Source organism: Anser brachyrhynchus (assembly GCF_964034855.1).
Source record: "Anser brachyrhynchus genome assembly, chromosome: Z".
Lineage (NCBI taxonomy): Eukaryota > Metazoa > Chordata > Aves > Anseriformes > Anatidae > Anser > Anser brachyrhynchus.
This window is the reverse complement of record NC_137697.1, coordinates 4,472,370-4,491,953: the sequence shown is the minus strand read 5'-3', so window position 1 is coordinate 4,491,953 and position 19,584 is coordinate 4,472,370. Positions and strand designations below refer to the sequence as shown.

Here is a 19,584-nt window from a genome sequence, read left to right as displayed (position 1 = left end):
GGCTGAACAGACTAGTCTCGATGGTCGGGACATTACTCAGCAGCAACAGTAAGATTCATCCTATTGAAAGGACAAGGATACCAAATTCCACTTACCATGAGAGTCGGATCCCAACTTCTTAGAAGCCATTTAGAACCTGAAAAACATTTTAAGATACATTTAGCAACTTAATACATATAGCATTGCATAAGTCTATGTGGTTCCACAGTCTTATCTCTGTCGTACGGGACACGCTGCTGACACTTGCTATGTTTATCCTGTTGCAAAGACAGACAGCAAAATGGATTTTATAGCACCAAGAATTGATGGAGTGAATAAATAACTTTGCTCAGGGTCTGACAATCCAAGTGGCCAAGAAAATAAAACCACAAATAGCCAAGAAGCAGCCAGGCTGATTAGAAAGACCAGGTTGTAGATCACAGCACTCTGAGTCTGCTCCTTCCCAGCCCACATCCTGCCTCCCCTGGCATCAATAGCCCTTCCTACTGGAAATACCACACTGATCCTCTTCAGTTTAATCCCCGTTGCTCTAAAAAGGGATACTATGATATTGGGTATGCACAGCCAGCATGGCACTTGTCTAGACGTGCTGGGTAGTACACAGATAACAATACACAATGCTGGTACACAGTGACTGGTAGGAAGACCTCAAGATTTCGGATATGCACAAGGAAACAATGCTAACCAGAGTCTTCATCCAGCAACCACAGAATTCAATCATCAACTTTTTTTTTTTTTAATTTGAGAAGTTAGTGCAAATCCTACATGGCTAAGATGTTAAACACACAATTATTCAGGCAGCTTTTAACACAGAGGGCCTTCTCAGGGTTATCCTGAGAAGAGAGCTGTTTTGAAACTAGAGCGAGCTACGGAGTATTTGTTGAGCAGTCAGCTGAAACCCCACTCCAGGATGCTTGTGGCATGTTCAGTAGCCTTGTCTAGCAGCTAAAGCAGATACAAGAGCATCATAAGATCTTCCTTAAAACACCACAGCACATTTCCCTCATTAACTCCATCTATAAGCCCCCCTTTGACATTATGCATAACAAAACCTCAGAGTTGCCCTTTGTTTCTGAAGCCCTCCAGCTGGTAGCCTGCCCTGCCCAACAGGCAATCTTCAAACCCATGAAATTATCTGCTACACCCCCACCTGCAGCTGTCAGTGCTCAAAGCACAATTTGGAGCAGATCTAACTTCCAAACCCATCACTCCCCAAATGAGGTCTCATTCTTCAGCCTCAGCGTTTCTGTTACGGATTCCAGCTGCAAATGTCACCTTCAAGGAAGGGTCTCCAGAGCCTAGGACCACACAGACAGCTTCACTGTCCCTCCCGGCAGCAGCTGACGTGTTGGGGATCAGGAAGAGATGGTTTCAAGTACTTTTGGAAACTACCTTTTTCTAGGCAAAGGTCCCTTTCAACATTACATCGCAGTCAATAGCTCAATCAACACCAGCGGCTACTGGGAATTAACACAGACAAAGCTGCAAGATTTACCCGGATGCAGCCCAACTTCCTGAAGCAAAGCAAGCAGACGCTAGGCTGTGGGGAAGTGAGTCATGCTGGGCAGCTCCAGCTGCACACCGCTCTGCTTGGCGTTTGTCAGGTTCCTTGCTGCACACCTCACTCTCTCTCTCAGTATTGTCCTTATGCCCCACAGCGCTGCTCTTGGCCAGCAAGCTGGCTTTGGCACCAGCCGACAGCTGCTTCTTGGACAGAAACAACACATGGAGCCTTCAAAGAGGGAAGGAGATGAAACAGTGCTGAGTTTGCCTCTCAAAGGGCATTTGAGAAGGCCAAGGGCAAAGCCACAAGACCAGCCGGTACAGTTGTACATGAACTACTGGAGCTGAAAGGGTTTCACTGGTCACAGCACCGCCGAGGGGATCAGACTACAGAGCATGAAACCACCTGCACCTTTCGGGCCCGGATCACAGGGTCAGGCAAGCTGCTGCTCCATCAGATCTCTGTGGATTAGCAATTAAGATGTCAACTTTATCTGCTGCTACTGAGACAGCCAGGCCACCTGTGAAGCCACACAGTCTTCATGTACTGCAAGCATGTGCCGCGTCCAGCCGTCATCCACAGCGAACTGGGGACAGGTCTCTACGCACTTCCTTGCATTCCTCCCAACTCTGCTTTCTTCTAGCTGCTACCTCAGACTGAAAGCCAAGTGCTCCTTTACAAAAGGAGTTTAAAACTTGTGATGCAGAGAGAGGAAGTAGCTTCCTCACTCAGTTACCCAAAGGCAGTACAGTTTACGCTGCCTGCCTCTTTTATCAGAAGCAACTCACTCCAGAATGTACGAATATAAGGAACAATGAAAGGAAAATCCCAAGGGATCATTTTTTAAAGTGAAAATTGATATCCCCTCTTCAGCAGGCTGCTGCAAGGACATAGTAAGTTTCCCACACGCTGATCTTAGCTAACTGAACACCGGGTTAGCGCGATGTTATCAGTTCACTCCAGGGACATGAACAGCAGCGTGTACAAGTCCCACAGAACCAAAGATGCGCAGCTCTAGCATTCAGGGAGTTTCGCAGTCGTATCAGGCTGGGGCTACATAAAGCCTTGGATGTGCCCTGTATGCAGAAATACCCACATAAGCACTAAGTATCTTTCTTTTGTTGGCAGTCCTGTAGTAAAATCCTAGAGGAGACCAAGCACCTGGCATTAGCTTCAAAATGCAGCAGGAAAAACAATTATTCTGCCACATGCAACACCTTATTTTTGAGCTATAGAACTAGCTAGGGCACATTAACAGCAAGCTATCATAAAACTGCACTATCCACAGAGATACAGTCACACTTTAGATTCAAGTAGCATTCCAGTTTAAATCTCACTAGCTCTTCCTAATGCACCATGAGCGAATACTCAGCCAGAGGCCATTCCCCGAGCCCGCACTGTCAGCGAACAGCCTTGTGGAACACTGCAGGCAGGAATGCTGGCACAGGCTGCCAGCCACATTTCGTCACCTCCTTTCTAAAGGGGGTTAATTAAACCAGTGTCTTCTGAGTAATGAGATTTGATAGGCTATTCAGGCTGGGTCAAAGCTGTTACAGTGGACAGTAAGGGCTTGCTCACCTTTGGGGCTGCTCTTTTGGAGATTTGAAGGGTTTGCTCCTAAAGCCATCCTCCAAACCAGCTCAGGGGTGCCTGCAGCCCTTGGATCTCCAGACACCAGAACAAGATGCTAAAGGGCATTTGTGCTTTGATGCTTCACTGTGCATTTTAAACTGGCAGAAAGCCTACTCTACGTAGAGTTTTTCAACACCCTTCCTGGACTAGAGAAACAACCTGGTTCCATATTTCTAGGTCTTCTTGCAGCCACCTCCAAGCTTTCTTCTGTAATCACAGACCTCCTTAGCCCCGTCCCCTAATTCGTGGTTCTGGCTAACCCTTTGGAAAGGGGATTAGGGCTAGGGGTGCCTGAAAGTTGTAAGTAATTTTAACATCAGCAGCCTAGTATGAACATACAGGGAGGAGAGTAAAAGCCCACCTTTTACTTAATTACCCTGAGACAACAGTCTTAAAGCCATACAACCAGAGACACAGTGTAGTAGAGCCCAGAGACTGAGGGACAGAAGGAGAAATAAGCAGAGAAAACAGGAAGATGCAGAAGCAAAGAAGTGCCAAGCCAAAACTGATGACAGAAGCAACCAGCACAAAGAGATGGTGCCAAGCTGAATAGGATTGAAGGGACAGCACTGAGATGCTTTGAAGAACAAGATGAAAGAAAAGGCACAACTGGCCCTGGAACATTTGGAAGTGATGATACCAAGAGGCTCCGCGCATCACTTCAGACCCAGACCCTGTAATAAGAGCCAATAAACACAAGCTCAGCCTCTGAAGTTACATGCACCTGAACCATCTTCACAACCAGTCTCTGAGGTATTGATATTACCCAAGTTAAGGCAATCCACCTGCTGCCATTTACCATGTCTGACCACAAACAATCAGGACATCTTCAGGTTTTGAAGAGAAACTATAAAAAGACAAAGATCAAAAAGATCACTTTTATTCTGCATAGATCACTTTGATGAGCTCAGCAGTGATTTTACACTGAGAAAGCAAAAAGTTTGATTAAAGTGACTGGCATATCGATGTTACATAAGACGCCAGTTTTAGACAACATTTTAAAAGTTGTACTGCACCTACTAATTTCAGCACAAGGGAAAGGCTACGACCAATGTCAGGACTCTCCATATAGCCGTCCACAGCACATACACACAGAGGCTGTGCCTGTTGCCAGGACAGAACAAGATCTGAGTATTAGAGTAAAAACTGACCTGCTGTTCAGCACAGCACACAACAGGTCCTGTTTTCAGGCACTGCAGTCTCCAAAGAGATGACATCACCCCAAATCCACAGCAAGTGTTTTTGCTTTGCCCCTCTAACAGCTCTGCAAACCACGAGCCCAGCAGGCTGCAGAGAAGTGCTCCCTTTTTATGAAGTATAAGGGCATCACGCTGCTAGTGACAGCTCTTTGGATAAATTCACTTTAAAACTGGATTTGACATATCATAACCACATCCCCTACGGTTAAAAAAAAAGCATCACTTTTACTAGTCTTAATGGAAGGAAACTCTGAAGCATATCAACAGTAATTCCTTCAAGTGCTACTTGAAGCCAGGCGATAAGGTACATTACAGTTCTTGTTCTATTTTAAAATCATTGAGCACAAACCAGACCCTCCTTGAAGCAAACGCAAACTCCATCCCGGTGTTTGATTTTCAATGGCCATGATTTAAAACAAAGCTAATGACTTACTGGATACAAGTGGCCGTCCTGCAGCTAACGAAAGACAAAGCAGGGATTGCAACGACCGCAGTAGGAGGTGTAGGGAGGCAGGGATGAGACAGCCATGCTGCGTACACACCCAAGCACTCTGAAGAGAGATCTACGTTTTGAAAGACAGCCCATAACATCAAATTAATTCCGTTTGCTATTTTCAGTGCCGTGATTGAGGGGCAGAGGGACAGGAGCCAATAGGGCAGGGCTTTCAGAACACATTTCCCATAAATGGGAAGGACGGGCAGAAAAGATCCCCCAAGGAGCAGGGCTATCCGCACATCGCATCGCCGAATTACCAGACAAGGCTCTTTAGCGATGGCAGTAACATCCATTAAGGGGCTCCACATACAGCTGTGGAACGATATCTTCCTAGCAGGGACAGACATTAGGAGAAATTGATTCTTCAAGCTGTGCACTTGTTTAATGTGACAGAGCGTGCAATTAGACCTTCTGCTTCAGCATGCATCAATCAACGGGAAGTTAAAGCGGAAGACAATTGTGTGATTTCCACACGCTGCAGCTCCCATTTGTTGCCCCATATGGATTCGTTGCATTAATGTCAGACAGCTGTAGTTATGTGGCTCTCCTCATGGAGTGTCCCACTTCGCTCATTAAACACACTGCACTCGATAGAAGCGCATACTGTTTGAACTGGTTAAGGATTTAATGCTCTTACCTGATAACAGACAGTCCTACTCCTCTGTTAACATCCTGATCTTACTTGGCCACATAGCAATCTGCCCTAAATTTCACCCAAAAACAAGAGAAAACCCTACAACGGCTGAGGAGATGCAGTACACTGATGCACTAGTTTTTCCCATCACCGAATTGCTTATCAGCCACACAAGTTTCCAGCCAAGTTGAGGCTTGCAAACCCCACAAGCCTCTACAACAGCCGGTTTCATTAGCAAGAGCATAAGAAAACTAAAAATGCCTTACGTACAGCCCTGCGGTGAAAGCAGATCAGCACAAGCTTTTCCTTTGGCCAGAGTGTTTTGCCAAAGAAGTGTATGGGAAATGCACCAATTCTAAGTTCATATTTAACTACGCAAACAAACAGGTGACCTTTTTAAAATGGACTCTTTCCCAAAGAGCCTGCCACAAGAAAAAGCCATCTGCAAACAACAGGCGGGCCTGACTACCAACCCGGGCAGTAAGGGGACAGTTCAGGTTCCATCCAGGCCAAGAGCAGATGGGAACTCGAGTGTAGCTCCTACTTCTGACTTGACGATCATCTAAACAGTAAAGCATAGAAAAAGGGGTTATTTCTGTTATTGTTGGTTCTTTAGAAGGTCAGCCTCACTAATCTGGAGAGGTTGCGATATCACCAGGAAAAAGGCAGTAAACTAGAAAGAGAAGGGCCATCTTCCCCTCCTCAAGACACAACAGAAACAAGACTAACATTTGCAGATGTGCACCGGCAGCCCAGCAAGCCAGCCGTGTCCTGGGCTACACCAACACAGCGTGGGCAGCAGGGCAGGGAGGGGATTGTCCCCCTCTGCTCTGCTCTCGTGGGACCCCACCTGGAGCCCCGCACCCAGCTCTGGGGCCCCCAGCACAAGAAGGACACGGAGCTGTTGGAGCAGATCCAGAGGCCACGAGGATGCTCAGAGGGCTGGAGCACCTCTGCTGTGGGGACAGGCTGAGGGGCTGGGGGTGTTCAGCCCGGAGGATGGAAGGCTCCAGGGAGACCTCACAGCGGCCTGCCAGTGCCTAAAGGGGGCTGCAGGAGAGCTGGGAGGGACCCTGTGTCAGGGGGTGCAGTGACAGGACAAGGGGGAATGGCTTGAAACTAAGAGAGGGGAGATTTAGATTAGATTAGGAGGAAATTCTTCCCTCAGAGGGTGGCGAGGCCCTGGCCCAGGCTGCCCAGAGAAGCTGTGGCTGCCCCATCCCTGGCAGTGCCCAAGGCCAGGCTGGATGGGGCTGTGGGCAGCCTGGGCTGGTGGGAGGTGTCCCTGCCCATGGCAGGGGGTGGAAGGAGATGGTCTTTAAGGTCCCTTCCAACCCAAACCATCCTGGGATTCTGTGATATATCTCAAGTTTTGGACAGCATTTTTAAGTATGGATATTAACTTTTGATGCTAACTTACTGGAGAAGAAAGACTGCTTATATTGAAATATTTGCTAAGTTAAGAAGAGTAACCAGAAAGCAAGCTACCAGCTTCACCAAAATGCCCCACTTCTGTTCTTTTGGTAAAGGCGCATGAAAAAAAAATCTGGAGCGCCCTACATGTTTAAAATGCACGTCTGGAACCCAGAGCAGCTTAAGCTAATTAAAATGCTGCTGTCCTTGTTGCAATGAGATTTCAATATGCAACAAGCCAACTATGAAGTACTTGAGTATTATTAATACTGCAGACTCTTCCCAGTTATGAATGAAGAGAGCTAGACAAACATTGCCAACATGCTGCCAACATCACAGAGCATAATAGCTTTTGTCATTAAACAGATGTCCCTTTTTAATCAAAAAAGTGCAGTTTCAAGCTTTCTTCTTATGTTCTTTGATCAAGAGAGATAGAAAAGTAGTTGGTCTTATATAATCTAAAAAAAAGTTCAATGCTGTGGACAATACAAATACAAAACCTACTCTCAGAACTGACACAAGAATTCTGGCCAATATTTCATTGCAGAAGTAATTTGTGTTCTTTTAGCAGAACATGAATTACTCTTTTTTTAACATTAACTAGAATGTAAGACATTTTTACCACTACAGCAATTAAATGACTACTTAAAAATCTATTTCAAATAAAGCTATGTAACTGTTACCTTCTCCTTGTTAAACCATTTTTCTTCTGAGCTTTAATTTATTGCTGGTTATGGTCCTGGTTAATTTGGGGAAACAAATTCTTATGGAGTTACTGAAAGCGGACAAAAAAATCCAGCAAGAAATCAAGTTGGACACAAATTTTAAAGCCAAAACGTGCAATCTGCTAGCAGGTCAAACAGCAGTTGCCGTTTCTTATATTCAAACTGAGCCAAAATACATGTGTATTGTGCTGTACAAGAATAACGGGAACGGTGTTAGGCTACTAGAGAGCATAAGGATTAAAATCGGTAACTCAAGTCACATGCACTACCCACCCATACCACACACTCAGCATCTTCCCAACAAAACTCAGTATGGTACTGACAAAAAGCACAGTCTTAAATGAACCATTCCACCTACAAATGACTCTGCCTGGCCCGTAGCATGTGGGCTAAAACTTCAAACTCAGTGTGGAGCCACTGCTTCAAATCCTGACTGCACCTTCAGCCCGAGCAGTTTCAACACGTCAGGCCACCAGAAGCCTTCTCCCACTCCCTACAGGGTCTCTCTCATGTTTAACACTGCTGAACATTCCCAGGCACCTGACATCCCTCTCTTCCACTAACACACCTCACTTCTCTCAGCTAGAAGAGCCATGTCCTGAGGACACAACTTCCCTGTAATTTAGAAGCCAGCATTTTAAGATGCCACCAAGCTCTGCACTGTCTGTTTTTGAAGAAACACTTGTACTCACCACTGGGACGCAAGTTTTTCTTTCACCAAATGTGCACTTGGAGATGCACAAGAGCAGAAGTTCTGAAAGTTTCCCATTACTGAAGCACCTAAGAGCTTGTCGCAGGTTACCTGGCAGAGCGTGCTTACCAAAGCACTTTTCTGCCAAGTGACTGCACAGAACTGACATCATGCCAAACCTGCCTGATTTTCAAAACACACCTCATTAGTGCTATCAAGACGCCAGCAAGCTAAGCTTACGAGAGAAACGTGAACTCCAATTCTACAGGTGTGACATTCTTTACACAGTGACTTGACTTTTTTGGGTTTTCGTCACTTCTTCCACACATCAGCATTTCAGTGGCACAGCTTCATCTCTCAGTTAGCTCATAGGTACCTGTCTTCATATCCATATTCATATCCTTCATGTCCAAACAGGGCTGAATGACAGTTTAAAAAGTGGTCCAGAATAGAAATATCATCAGTAGTCAACACTGAATTAAGTTCTGCTCCCAGAAGTCATCTTTTAAAGAAGTTCCACTAGTTTCAATTAAAAATGGAATAGGTGCATAACTGAGCATACCGAACAGGAAATAGTTTTAAAGTGAGCACTTACACCTTAATTGTTTCTTGAAAAGGCTTTTTAGCTTCAGGGAAGACTGAAATTCATAGTGAACATTCAGTCTTGCTCTTTAAAAACCCACAGGGACGAGAGTATTATCAGCTGGTATCAAAAATACATACTCTTGGCATATGAAAACAGCAGCAGACACCAGAACAGGCTCAGCAAAGTGGTGGTGCCCACACTTCTGGAACTGAATTAACTGGGAACAGACCACAGGAAGTTGTCTTTCGCAAGCTTGTCTAGCATAGAGAAGTAGAAATCTAGCTTTACACAGCCAAACTGAGCTTGCCCTCAGCGACAGTGGTCAGTTTAATCACAAAAATAGAATATGACAAGTCAAAGGGCTGCTTGCTGTGTATCAGAAAACTTCATTGGCCTAAGCTCCCTGAAGGCATCGTGCTCCAGTCCTGAAACAGAAACTTCTTCCTTGCAGTCTCCTGATTTGGAGTTCCCAAACAGCAAAGGCCACTCTATTTAGGGCTGTTTAAATGGCAATAAGGCTTAGCCTGTAGTCCAACAATGAACTACAGAGCTCAGGAAAGGAAGCCACGAGCAAGAGGCAAAGAGTGAGTACATCTGTTAAACAAGGTTCCCTCTATGTGTGCAACTGCCACAGCTGAGCTTGCTCACAGCTAAGATGTACACACATGCAAACAGCCCTCAGCCTCTGAGAAAAAGCAGAGCAACTACCTAAACCCCAGACATTTTTCAGTGATGCTCCAGTCACTGAACTCACCTTCACACGCTGCTTCAGAAAGACTTTCCAAACCACAGGTGTAATCCCTCCCTCTCTGCTGCAGAAAATTCACCTGCTACATTCAGGAAAAAATACCCAGCACATCCCTAAGCAACATAAAATAACCTGTATCCACATGACACTCATCTAATACAGAAACAACTGGAGTTAAGGCAAGATTTACATTTCTTCACTTAAAAACCAACTTGGAGAGGTCTGCTTTCTCTCTAAGACAATAATTCAATTTGTCCTCTCAGCACTGCAGCTTGAACAGATGAGTTTAACGCTTACCATGGGCCCACACCTCACTGCAAATGCACAATCATCCTTCAGTCGTAAATATGCAAAGCAAAATCCAGAAGCCCATAATGTACTGGAAGTGAGAAATGTGCAATTACAAGCCTCCCAGTGACAAGAGCACACATGAAGACCAAACAAGAATTTCATGCTCACCTGAAATGAGAAATGGAGAGGAACCCATAACCCCAGAAATACTCTGCTTTCAGGCAAAGCCTGAAGGGCTCTGGGGCATTCACACCACCACCAGCTGAACACATTTTTACAAACAGCTCTCATTCACAACTTTTATCCTGAGCAAAAATCCATTTTGCCAAAATTCCCCTAAACCACCAGCACAGCTTAGTTCTTGCACAACACTTCAAAAACAGTTTTCAAGACACTTGCCACAGAGCAAAATCCATCCCAGTTTTGCAGGTGAGGAACAAGGCACAAAGACAAAACTATATGCCCACAGTCATCCAGCTCAGCCAACAACAAAGCCAGAGCAGAACTTGTATTTCCTGATTCCCAAATCCACAGCTATCCCGAGAATCTCACTGCATTCTCTCTGGTTTGGTCCAATATCTCTGATCGACAATTTTCTGTATCCAATCTCTCCTACTCAGTTTTCCACCTTACTACAAAAGCCTTAAGGATATTCTTCCGGATTGATATCATTAAACTATATTTACTCCAAACTTTATTTCTAAGTTGCTATTTCCAACTCATTTAAGCCTGCAGTTTGGTTACACACCATCTCCAGTCTTGCTCAGTGGTATAAACTTTTTTTCCAGTCTATTAGACATTTCTTCAGAAGCATTGCTAATGAGCACAACCCCTGAAACACTTAAAGCAAGGAGTAACTAAACAGAAACAGCTCATTTTACATGCAAAAGGAGTCTTCGGAGATGCATTAGCTCCATTTTCTCAGGACATTTTGACAGATCTGAGTCAGCTCCAGCAATCTAGCCTCACTTCTACATAACTAGATTGGAGTGGGTTGCTGGATGAGACTGCCACATGCCCATCCAACAGCAGTGCCCTCAGCTTTTCTCCTCCAAAGGTCTACCAGACCTGCAACAATATGGGACACACAGATCTATCTCTTTGGACCATCGCTACCATTACAAAGCAGCAAGATTTCCTGTAAAAAAAAAAAAGTGAAAAGACTTTGTGTTGACTGTTCCTCTACTGGGATGTTAGATATCCTCCCATCACCTGAGAATCAGCCTCAGCCTCTTCTCTAACCCTTGTCTGATTCAACACAGCTTTAGAAGATACATCCAGTGCTGCCTAATGACAGAACAGAAGCATCATGTTCACATTCCTGCAGTAACAGCAAATTACAGGAGAAATGCGCCTTGAAGAAGGCTTGTAATAAAACAGATAGACAAGCTCTGTCCCAGCTTGCAGGAGAAGAGAGAAGACCTTTACATTACTAGGCGGAGTCAGTTTATACAGAGTACAGCCAAATCCCTGCACTAAATACTGCCTATTTCAAGCATTTGTTTCCTTGAGGGAGTAGGCAGAAGCAGAATTTCTTCCTCAGTCCAATACCATAAGACCCAAAGAATACCTCCTTACGCTTCTTGCAAGTGCAATGTGCACGTTCAGGTATGAAAAGGATGGTGTTAGCACGTCACACGAGTAGATGCGTCACAGCCACTGCGTCACCCAAAGGCACATTTCTGGAGTCCATCCCCAGCTCCAAAAGCAGCTTAGACCACACAGCTGCTTGTGACACCGCCAGCTTCTTCACATTTGTCTTCATTTACCTTGTATCTCATCATATACTTGTGGGTTCTTTAAGCTGCAGTTAAGGCTTTTCCAATTGAAGACCATCAGTTTGAAAAGATTATGGAACACTGAGCATCGCTTTTATGTCCTCACTTGAATTTGTTAGCTTTCCCTTTGCACATAAAGAGAAATAGAACAGCATTATTTAAAAGCAACGAGCTTTTTACCATTTCTATTGGTACTTGCTTTGCAAAAAATGCACATCAATAAGCCCAGGCATTCAACAGTCTGGAAATATATTATGGGCATTCATGGGCTTTTTACCAGCTATCCAAAGAACTCCAGGTAAGTTACAGACATTATGCATTAAATTCCCTTCTACAGACAAGAAAAAAGCCTCTAACTGCAGATACTGAGAGCTGCCCTCTGTCAAGACACCAACTAGCATCTAGCAGCTGCTCTTTTACAGACCATTCACTGGAAAGTAATGCAAAGTAATTGCATTTTGCATCCCACCATCTCCTAGCACTTCTGAGCCAGACATTTTTGCTAGTTTTGCTGTAGCATGAGACTCTCTGTCAGTTGTAGGAATCCTGAAATGCACCTCCCCTCACTCCAAAGTCTGATAGTTACTCCTATCAAAATGGCAACACAAATATTGGCTGATTAAAACTTGATACAGAATTTTCTTCCCCAAACATTTTCTTAAAATTATTCCTCAGGATATTATCTTGAAGATTATCTAGAAAATTATACTTCAAATATTTAAGTGCTTAGTTGCAAAAGTAATTGCAGGTATAGAGCCCTGACAGTCCATGACCGCTGACAGAACTACAGCTTGATTAATAACTACTCTTGGTTTATCAGGAACTCACCGATTTCATAAACATATAATAAATACAGAAATCTGCTCCCCACAATATTTATGGCTCATGACTCCTCCCAAAGTGCAGAGTGATTTTGAATTACTTTTCCATCCATTTTTGTTCATAAAACCCCAACTCAACTTGGGGTACATCAACTCCCTTCCTCATAAAGGACCTTAAGGTACTTTCTGAAAATCACATTTTAAAAAAAATACACTATCTTGAACATAGTAAGCAAAATGAAACTCAATAACCCTTTTTTTTTTTTTCTTTTAAAGAAGTCAGACTGGCAGCAAACTGCTTGTGGTGACCTAATAATTATGAGATTAAGAACACATGCTTTTCTCAGACTGTGTTACAGCATAAAGTTTTTCTATCCTTTTTCACCATGAAGTTTTATTCCAGATAATTAAGTGATTTTACATATATAAATACCATCCCCTACAAGTACTGCCTATATTTCTACTTCAAAGTATTATAGGTTACTGTGCAAGGACACCACATGACAGTATTAGTCACTAGGGTGGAACCCAGGATACCTTTGCTGTATTAGATAAGGAAATACATATCCTTTAACTACTTCACAGAGCATTTACAAACTAAGAACCTAATTTTATTTTAGAGCCCAGAGCTGATGAAGCAAATCAAATCCAACATAAAAGCACATCTTGATGTCTAGATTAAGCACAGCACTTACACTTGACGCAGCACAACTGGCAACAGACTCTTAGAAATCCAGCCTCCAAAGCTCAGGGAATAAATCTCACCAGTCATGACTTCATCTGCAGCTACCCCAGAGATGTCAAACTGTACAAGCACAAATACAAACATTAGGAAAGGGCTTAAGTCAACTCTTTCACATGACCAAGTAGACAGCCGTGATGAACGTTGACCTCCAGCAACACAGACCAGACTAACTGGGATCTCACGACTAGCTGAATCATTTACTCTATTACTAGTTTCCATAATATCAACCACAGTTGGCTAAGTAGCCTAAGTAATCCTTAACAGTAGCTTAAGTACATACACATAAGACCATCTTCCAGCTGAAGAATGGACTGCTTCTTGAACAAGACTCCTGCTCTGTGATTTGCCCAGGTGAAACGTTACACCTGTGTCAGTGTTTCTGACAAAATGCAGCTAAGAGAATTACAGGCTGAGAACTTCCATTTGAACTCTGCTGGTTAGATAGAAACTGTGATGTTGCTCAAGCAACGTGGCGTTTTGAACCTACCTTCTTTCCCTTCTAGAGAAGATTGAAACCTAAGTCGGAGCAATGATATGCTGTTCCCCCTTTGATACACTCCGGGGTTTCAAGTAAGCACACTGCAAGCTTAAAGGAAGCTGGAAAGAGCTTTTAGCCTTTTGAATACAAAACACAACTAAGTCTGGACACAGAAGCTGTTCTTTCAATATTCTCAAGTACAGGAAAGAATATTTCTTAACATTTAAGAGAATGCTTTGCTCAGTTTGATTTTTGAAAGATTTGGAATAACTCTGATCATTTAAGAGATTAACAGTGAAAAACAGCATTGTTCAGATTCTTTTAGACGACCTCAGTCAAGACTACACTGGCTGCAAAAGGTCGTTAGGGACACAGAAACCAAGCTTATTCGACCCAAGTCAGAAGGTCAACACACTAAGCAACACACTAGCATACCAGAGAGGATTACCCACCTAGGCAGTTAACATAGAAAAACCGTGAGCTCAGGCTTGTATCGACCAGCTGCAATCCCAGTGATTGATCGCAGAGTGGTACATGCTACAAGATCATTAGCAATGCCTTCCTTGTTATCAGAGCAAGCAGACAACGCAGGGAGTACAGCTCAATCTAGCAGACCTACTTTTTCAAACAAGAAGAATATTTATAGTCTGTAAACAACCCTTTTCCTCTAATCAACAATTTTCAGAAACATCTTCCAGAATTTTTCAGTTACAGCTCCACTAGACCTCCTTCACACCGTCATTGATTTGCATTACAGCGATCAATTTTAAATAGACAGTAATGCCTTTCGGTAAAGATCCTTCAGGGAAAGATTCTGTAGCTTCAGCCCTGGAATTCATGCAGAAGAGACTGACACTGATTATGTTAGAAACATAATGCTAGAAAAGGCTGGACAGAAGCTCCTGTCTAATAAGTACAACTGAATTTCTCACACATCAGTTTATCAGAACATTCAAAAAATAAGAACAAGGTGGTGACAAACACTTATGATATAGTGACTGGATATTTTCAAGAATATTTAATGACTTGAATTATCAATCCCTAAAGTTTGTGGGAGCAACATAACACCATAAGCTTATAGAATGAAAACCTGGAGTACGAGTAAGGTGATGCCTGCTGTGGCATTACAGCACTTGTGCCACCAGCAAAAACAGTTCCGGCTGCCACTGTGACAGCATTAGATGACATGGTCTGCTGGATTGGTCCAGAAACCTAACTCCTGTTCTCCTAACTAGAAGTTTTTGTCTCTAGGATAAGCAGTACCGCAAGGCACCACCTGAACAAAGGAGATGGAGCAATTCTGCACAGTTTTGATAATTTTTAATCCTTAAGATTTTTGCTAGCCATCAGCATAAACTAAAAAAAAAATAATCTCCCAGCTAATCAGCTGGGCAATATACTCTCTAAAACATTCTGAAAATTGAAGTTCAATTCATTAAAGAGAAACTAATATTTATTCCTTAATCATTCGTATACCTTATACCTAAGATTTCTTTGCTTTCACTTCAAAGTCCAGATAATTTCATTTCAGCTTTCATGTGACGTATCTTGAGCCTTTGCTCTTAGTAGAAGCAACTTCTTTCCAGATTCCTTTCCTCCACAGTACACTCACAGAAAAAAAGCGTACCAAGCTTGCAGGCCAGATCCAGCAGATTACAGGAGAAAGATGCAATCACTTTCAGTTTTGTTTGAGACCAAAACCATGAGCCAGCAAAAACAAAGTTGAAAGATTACATGTTTTCTTTCCCCAATCCTGAAAATTAAAATTTTGCCTAAAAGGTTTAAGTCACCCGATTGCAACGGTGACCTAAAGTACCACCGTCACTTGCAAATTACAGCCCTGTGTACAGAAAACTGAAGTCATTAGGCAGCAGCACCACCACGGTTCTGCAGAGCACAGATACTCACCCAAAGCCGTACTGCATAACGCCTGGCACACATTAGCCCAGCTCTACTGAGCAGCTACCACACATACCTTCTCAGCCCTGTTCCCTTCCCTGTGGCAGCACTATGCAAGTAGCTCTGTTCTGTAGGGAGAAAAGAAAGGACACAGCCAAAAATGTTTCCCCCCCGCTGAAATAAACGTTGAAACTCAGAGATGCCAGATCTGCAGGGTCAGCCCTAGGAAGCAAGCTGCTGCAGGAGCGTCAGCACCGGGACAGAAAGTCCTACAATCCAAGGATGACCAGGGAAGGAAGGAGAGGAAGAGGTCTGGCTGACTGCAGAACCGCCTCTTCTTCTTTTTCCTTAACGCCCTTCATCACAAGTTGGAGCAAGATTCCTCCCCAGTAAACTCCCACAAAAGCCTCTCGACCACTGAACAGTTTCCAAGGTGCTGATGCTTTCTGTCCTGAGCACAAAGTTACATCACCAGTCACAACTGAGCTGTTCTGTAACTTGACAGTACTTGTCATTTAGGAATATCCACCTGAAAGTACTTATACTTGACATTAATACATTTTTACTGAGTCCCGGACAACAGCTACAGTAGTTGTACAGCCAAGAGCCGGAGTCCACCTACGTAGCTCTGCTCTAATGAGACAGTAATCATAAGAATTCTGTAAGACTTCACTTTTTTTTAATCCTGTCTTGACTTTTTAAATAATAGAAAGAATAAAAACACTTGATAAAGTGATGACTCACTTCCACCCATTATAATTTCTTTTACTTCTTTTTAAAAAAATCCTAACTTCCCCTTAACATGGCAGATTTGGGGCTAATCAAAAATCAGAAAGACAGCCCTTGAATTATATTAAATACTCGCATAGTAGAGTTCAATGTTTTACTCCTAGAGGGCAGTGAGCTAAGAGAACAGAAGGCACGAGAAGTTAGAAGCTACAAAAATAAAGCATTCTTACACCAGGATACACATCCATGGCAGGTCTGTATCTCAGATGCAGAAGACAGGATCCTCTTCCAGATTCGAAAGGAGAATAGTTAAGTAGAAAAAGAGCTAGATATAAGCGATAAGCATAAAGAGATGCGGAGGGCTACCACCCATGCAGTGAAGACGACTTTGGCTCCTCAGCGCGAAACGACTCGAGATAATACATTGGAAATGCAAAATCAGGAGGGGGATAGGGAAGAGGAAGCCACGCACCGACCTCCAACCCCCCAGAACAGAACCTGGGGGCTCCCCGGCGAGGATTTGGGCGCCGGAGGAAGGAAGATTGCTCCTCTTCGCCGGGATCTGGGAGCTTCCGAGGCGGCCAGCTCCCCTGGGGCCGAGCACACGCAGTGCCTCGCCGCCCCGCTGCCCTCCCTCCACCACAGGCCCCCGACAGCCCCCCGCGGCCTCCCCTCGGCTGCTGAATCACAGCGGGGCCGCCGGGCCAACCCCCCCCCGGCCCATAACGGCGCCGGATCCCCGCCGTTCCCCCCCCCCTCCCCTCAGCCTTCCCCGTTACCTCGCGGCCCACAGCCGGCGCCCGCGGCCGCTCCCCGCCGCCACCCCCGGCCCCTAGGCCAGCCGCGCCCCGCCGCCGCCGCCAGCCCCGCCGCCGGGCGCCGCCATCTTGTCCGCCTGCCCGCCTCCTCCTCGCCGCCCCGGCGACGCCCTGACGTCACGCCGCACGCTCACCGGCACCCCCCCCCCCCTCCCCGCACACACACACCCGGCCGCCCAATCGGCTGGGGCTCGCCGGTGACGTCAGCGGGCGGGGAGGGAGGGAGGGAGGGGGTGTAATGGCGGCGGGGGGGGGATGGGACCTCCTGAGGGGGGCGCCGAGGAGCGGGGAGGGGCTGGGTGTTTTCGGTGGAGGCACGGCAGAAAGTGCAGATAACAAAAAAATACATCCACCTCGGTTCTAATAAAGGAAGGAGTAAACGCAAATAGCTCCCTCTGCCCCTTGGTTGCCCTGAAATGAGGAAGTTTGGTGACAGCACAGGGTACCTCCAAGCGCCTCGTCCCCGAGACTCTGTAGTCAGGGACCGCCGGTGGGATCAGCTAAGCCACCTGCTAATTAATTAAAAGGGTTTCACAAGGTGGGTCGTGGGACAGAGTTGTGCAAAGCTGAGCTGATGGCAGATGTGAGCCCCTCTAGGTCACGATGGACGTGGAGGAGCATGCAGAGGGCGCGCTCGATGCTTGTGAGCTGTTCCGGTGCCTCACCACCCTCTGAAATCCTTCACACAGAGGGTGTCGAGGCCCTGGTGCAGGCTGCCTGGAGAGGCTGGGGATGCCCCATCCCTGGAGGTGGTCAAGACCAGACTGGATGGGGCCCTGGGCAGCCTGGGCTGGTGGGAGGTGTCCCTGCCCATGGCAGGGGGGTTGGAACTAGATGGTCTTTAAGGTCCCTTCCAATCCAAACCATCCTGTGATTCTGTGATTTTCCCACAGAAGGGACTTAAGTATAAATCGTGCGTGTTACAGTCACAGGTAATGCTCTTGCAGGCTAATTCCAAAGGGATGCATGTGGATCTGAAATCAACTCCATGTATTCTGCTGTTCAAGCTACCAGAGTACCCTTCCTGCATTCCTCCAGCACAGTGGGGTCAACCTACTCCGCTCTTACCCTCAGGACTAGGGTATAAAGCCTGCCTTTTGTGTCACACCAGCAGCATGGGCATGGCCTGCCAAAAAGATTCATGTCCCTGCCCTCTAGGTATTGCCCAGCAAGTCACAGATGCTCAAAAATAAAGAAAACAGTTCACCTGTGCCTTACCTATGCTTAAATTAACACATTTGTATTAGAGCATATCCATTCCTGTTTTATAGCATATCCATTCCACACAAAATAAAAATGTCTATTTAGTATTTTTGTTAGATTTATCAGAACTTCAAAGATGTACTTAATCTATACCAGAAAGCAGATTGTTCTTTCCACTTCTTAGAAGAGAAACACAAACAATGTCCTCCAACTTAGTCTTGTAATAGAATCAAAAGCCAAAAGTGAAGAAAAACACCCACACACCCACACAAAGACACTGGGTTGTTGGATAAAGTGCAATAGCTATCTTTATTTATAGGATCCCAAAGGACAAATATATATGAGATTGTAAATATCTGACCATCTTTGCTTTTGATGCACGTGTAATTTGTCTTTGATCTCTAGTCTTGAACAGATGGATGGAGATGCCACTGAAGTTAGACAATTTAAAACACAAATCCCTGTTTTTCTTCTCATCTCTGTGGCTGTCTCATTTTAGTGTTAAGGCATTTGAAGTGTACAGCATGAAAGCATGTTTTGGTATGCCCACCTGTAAAAACAGGAGATTGATGACCTGTTTTCCAGGATGGTGAAAGTATCTTGAAATCCGAAGCAAGCACTGATGACAGGTTGACACGGAAAAAGCTGCTCACTTCACGCTCCCACAGCTGCACAGACGTCGCTTGGGGTGATACGCAGAACACGGTGCTCTGCAGATATGCCCATGGACAGCGTGGGGAGCCAGCCCACGTGGCAGGCGCTGCATCCCCGGTATGTGGCATGTGTTATTCCTTGCTCTGGTGAAAATACAGGTGTGATGTAGGGGAGTCAAGGCACAGCTGCTGTTGTGAGGAAGACTGCAGACTGACCTGACCCGAGTGGCTGAGGGAACTGAGGTTGTTCAGTCTGGAGAAGAGGAGGCTCAGGTCAGAGCTTATGGCTCTCTACAACTGCCTGAAAGGAAGGTGTGGGGAGCTGGGGGTCGGCCTCTTCTCGCAGGTAACTAGTGATAGGACGAGAGGGAATGGCCTCGAGTAGCACCAGGGGAGGTTCAGCTTGGAAATGAGGAGGCATTTCTTCTCAGAAAGAGCAGTCAGGCAGCAGTCAGGATGGGTTGTCCAGGGAGGTGGTGGAGTCACCGTCCCTGGGGGTGTTCAAAGAAAGGTTGGACGTGGTGCTTAGGGACAGGGCTTA

At 45.2% G+C, this 19,584-nt stretch overlaps 1 protein-coding gene across 5 annotated transcripts in view; it reads right to left on the bottom strand.

Annotated features, from left to right (window-relative positions):
* UBAP1 (ubiquitin associated protein 1) overlaps nucleotides 1-17,294 on the bottom strand; it is a 32,312-nt gene extending 15,018 nt beyond the window's left edge. The window contains exons 1-4 of one of the 5 annotated variants that reach the window (XM_080574763.1): nucleotides 15,717-15,734; nucleotides 13,214-13,323; nucleotides 11,689-11,822; nucleotides 96-136 (exon numbers count right to left, since the gene is read on the bottom strand). In XM_080574763.1, the coding sequence (XP_080430889.1) occupies nucleotides 96-129 (34 nt within the window). In that variant the 5' untranslated portion in view covers nucleotides 130-136; nucleotides 11,689-11,822; nucleotides 13,214-13,323; nucleotides 15,717-15,734. Of the gene's footprint in view, nucleotides 1-95; nucleotides 137-11,688; nucleotides 13,179-13,213; nucleotides 15,693-15,716; nucleotides 15,735-17,148 lie in introns of those variants that run through there. The other 4 variants (XM_080574761.1, XM_080574760.1, XM_080574762.1 and 1 more) reach the window with 4 other exon arrangements.
* Nucleotides 17,295-19,584: the final 2,290 nt, after the last annotated feature.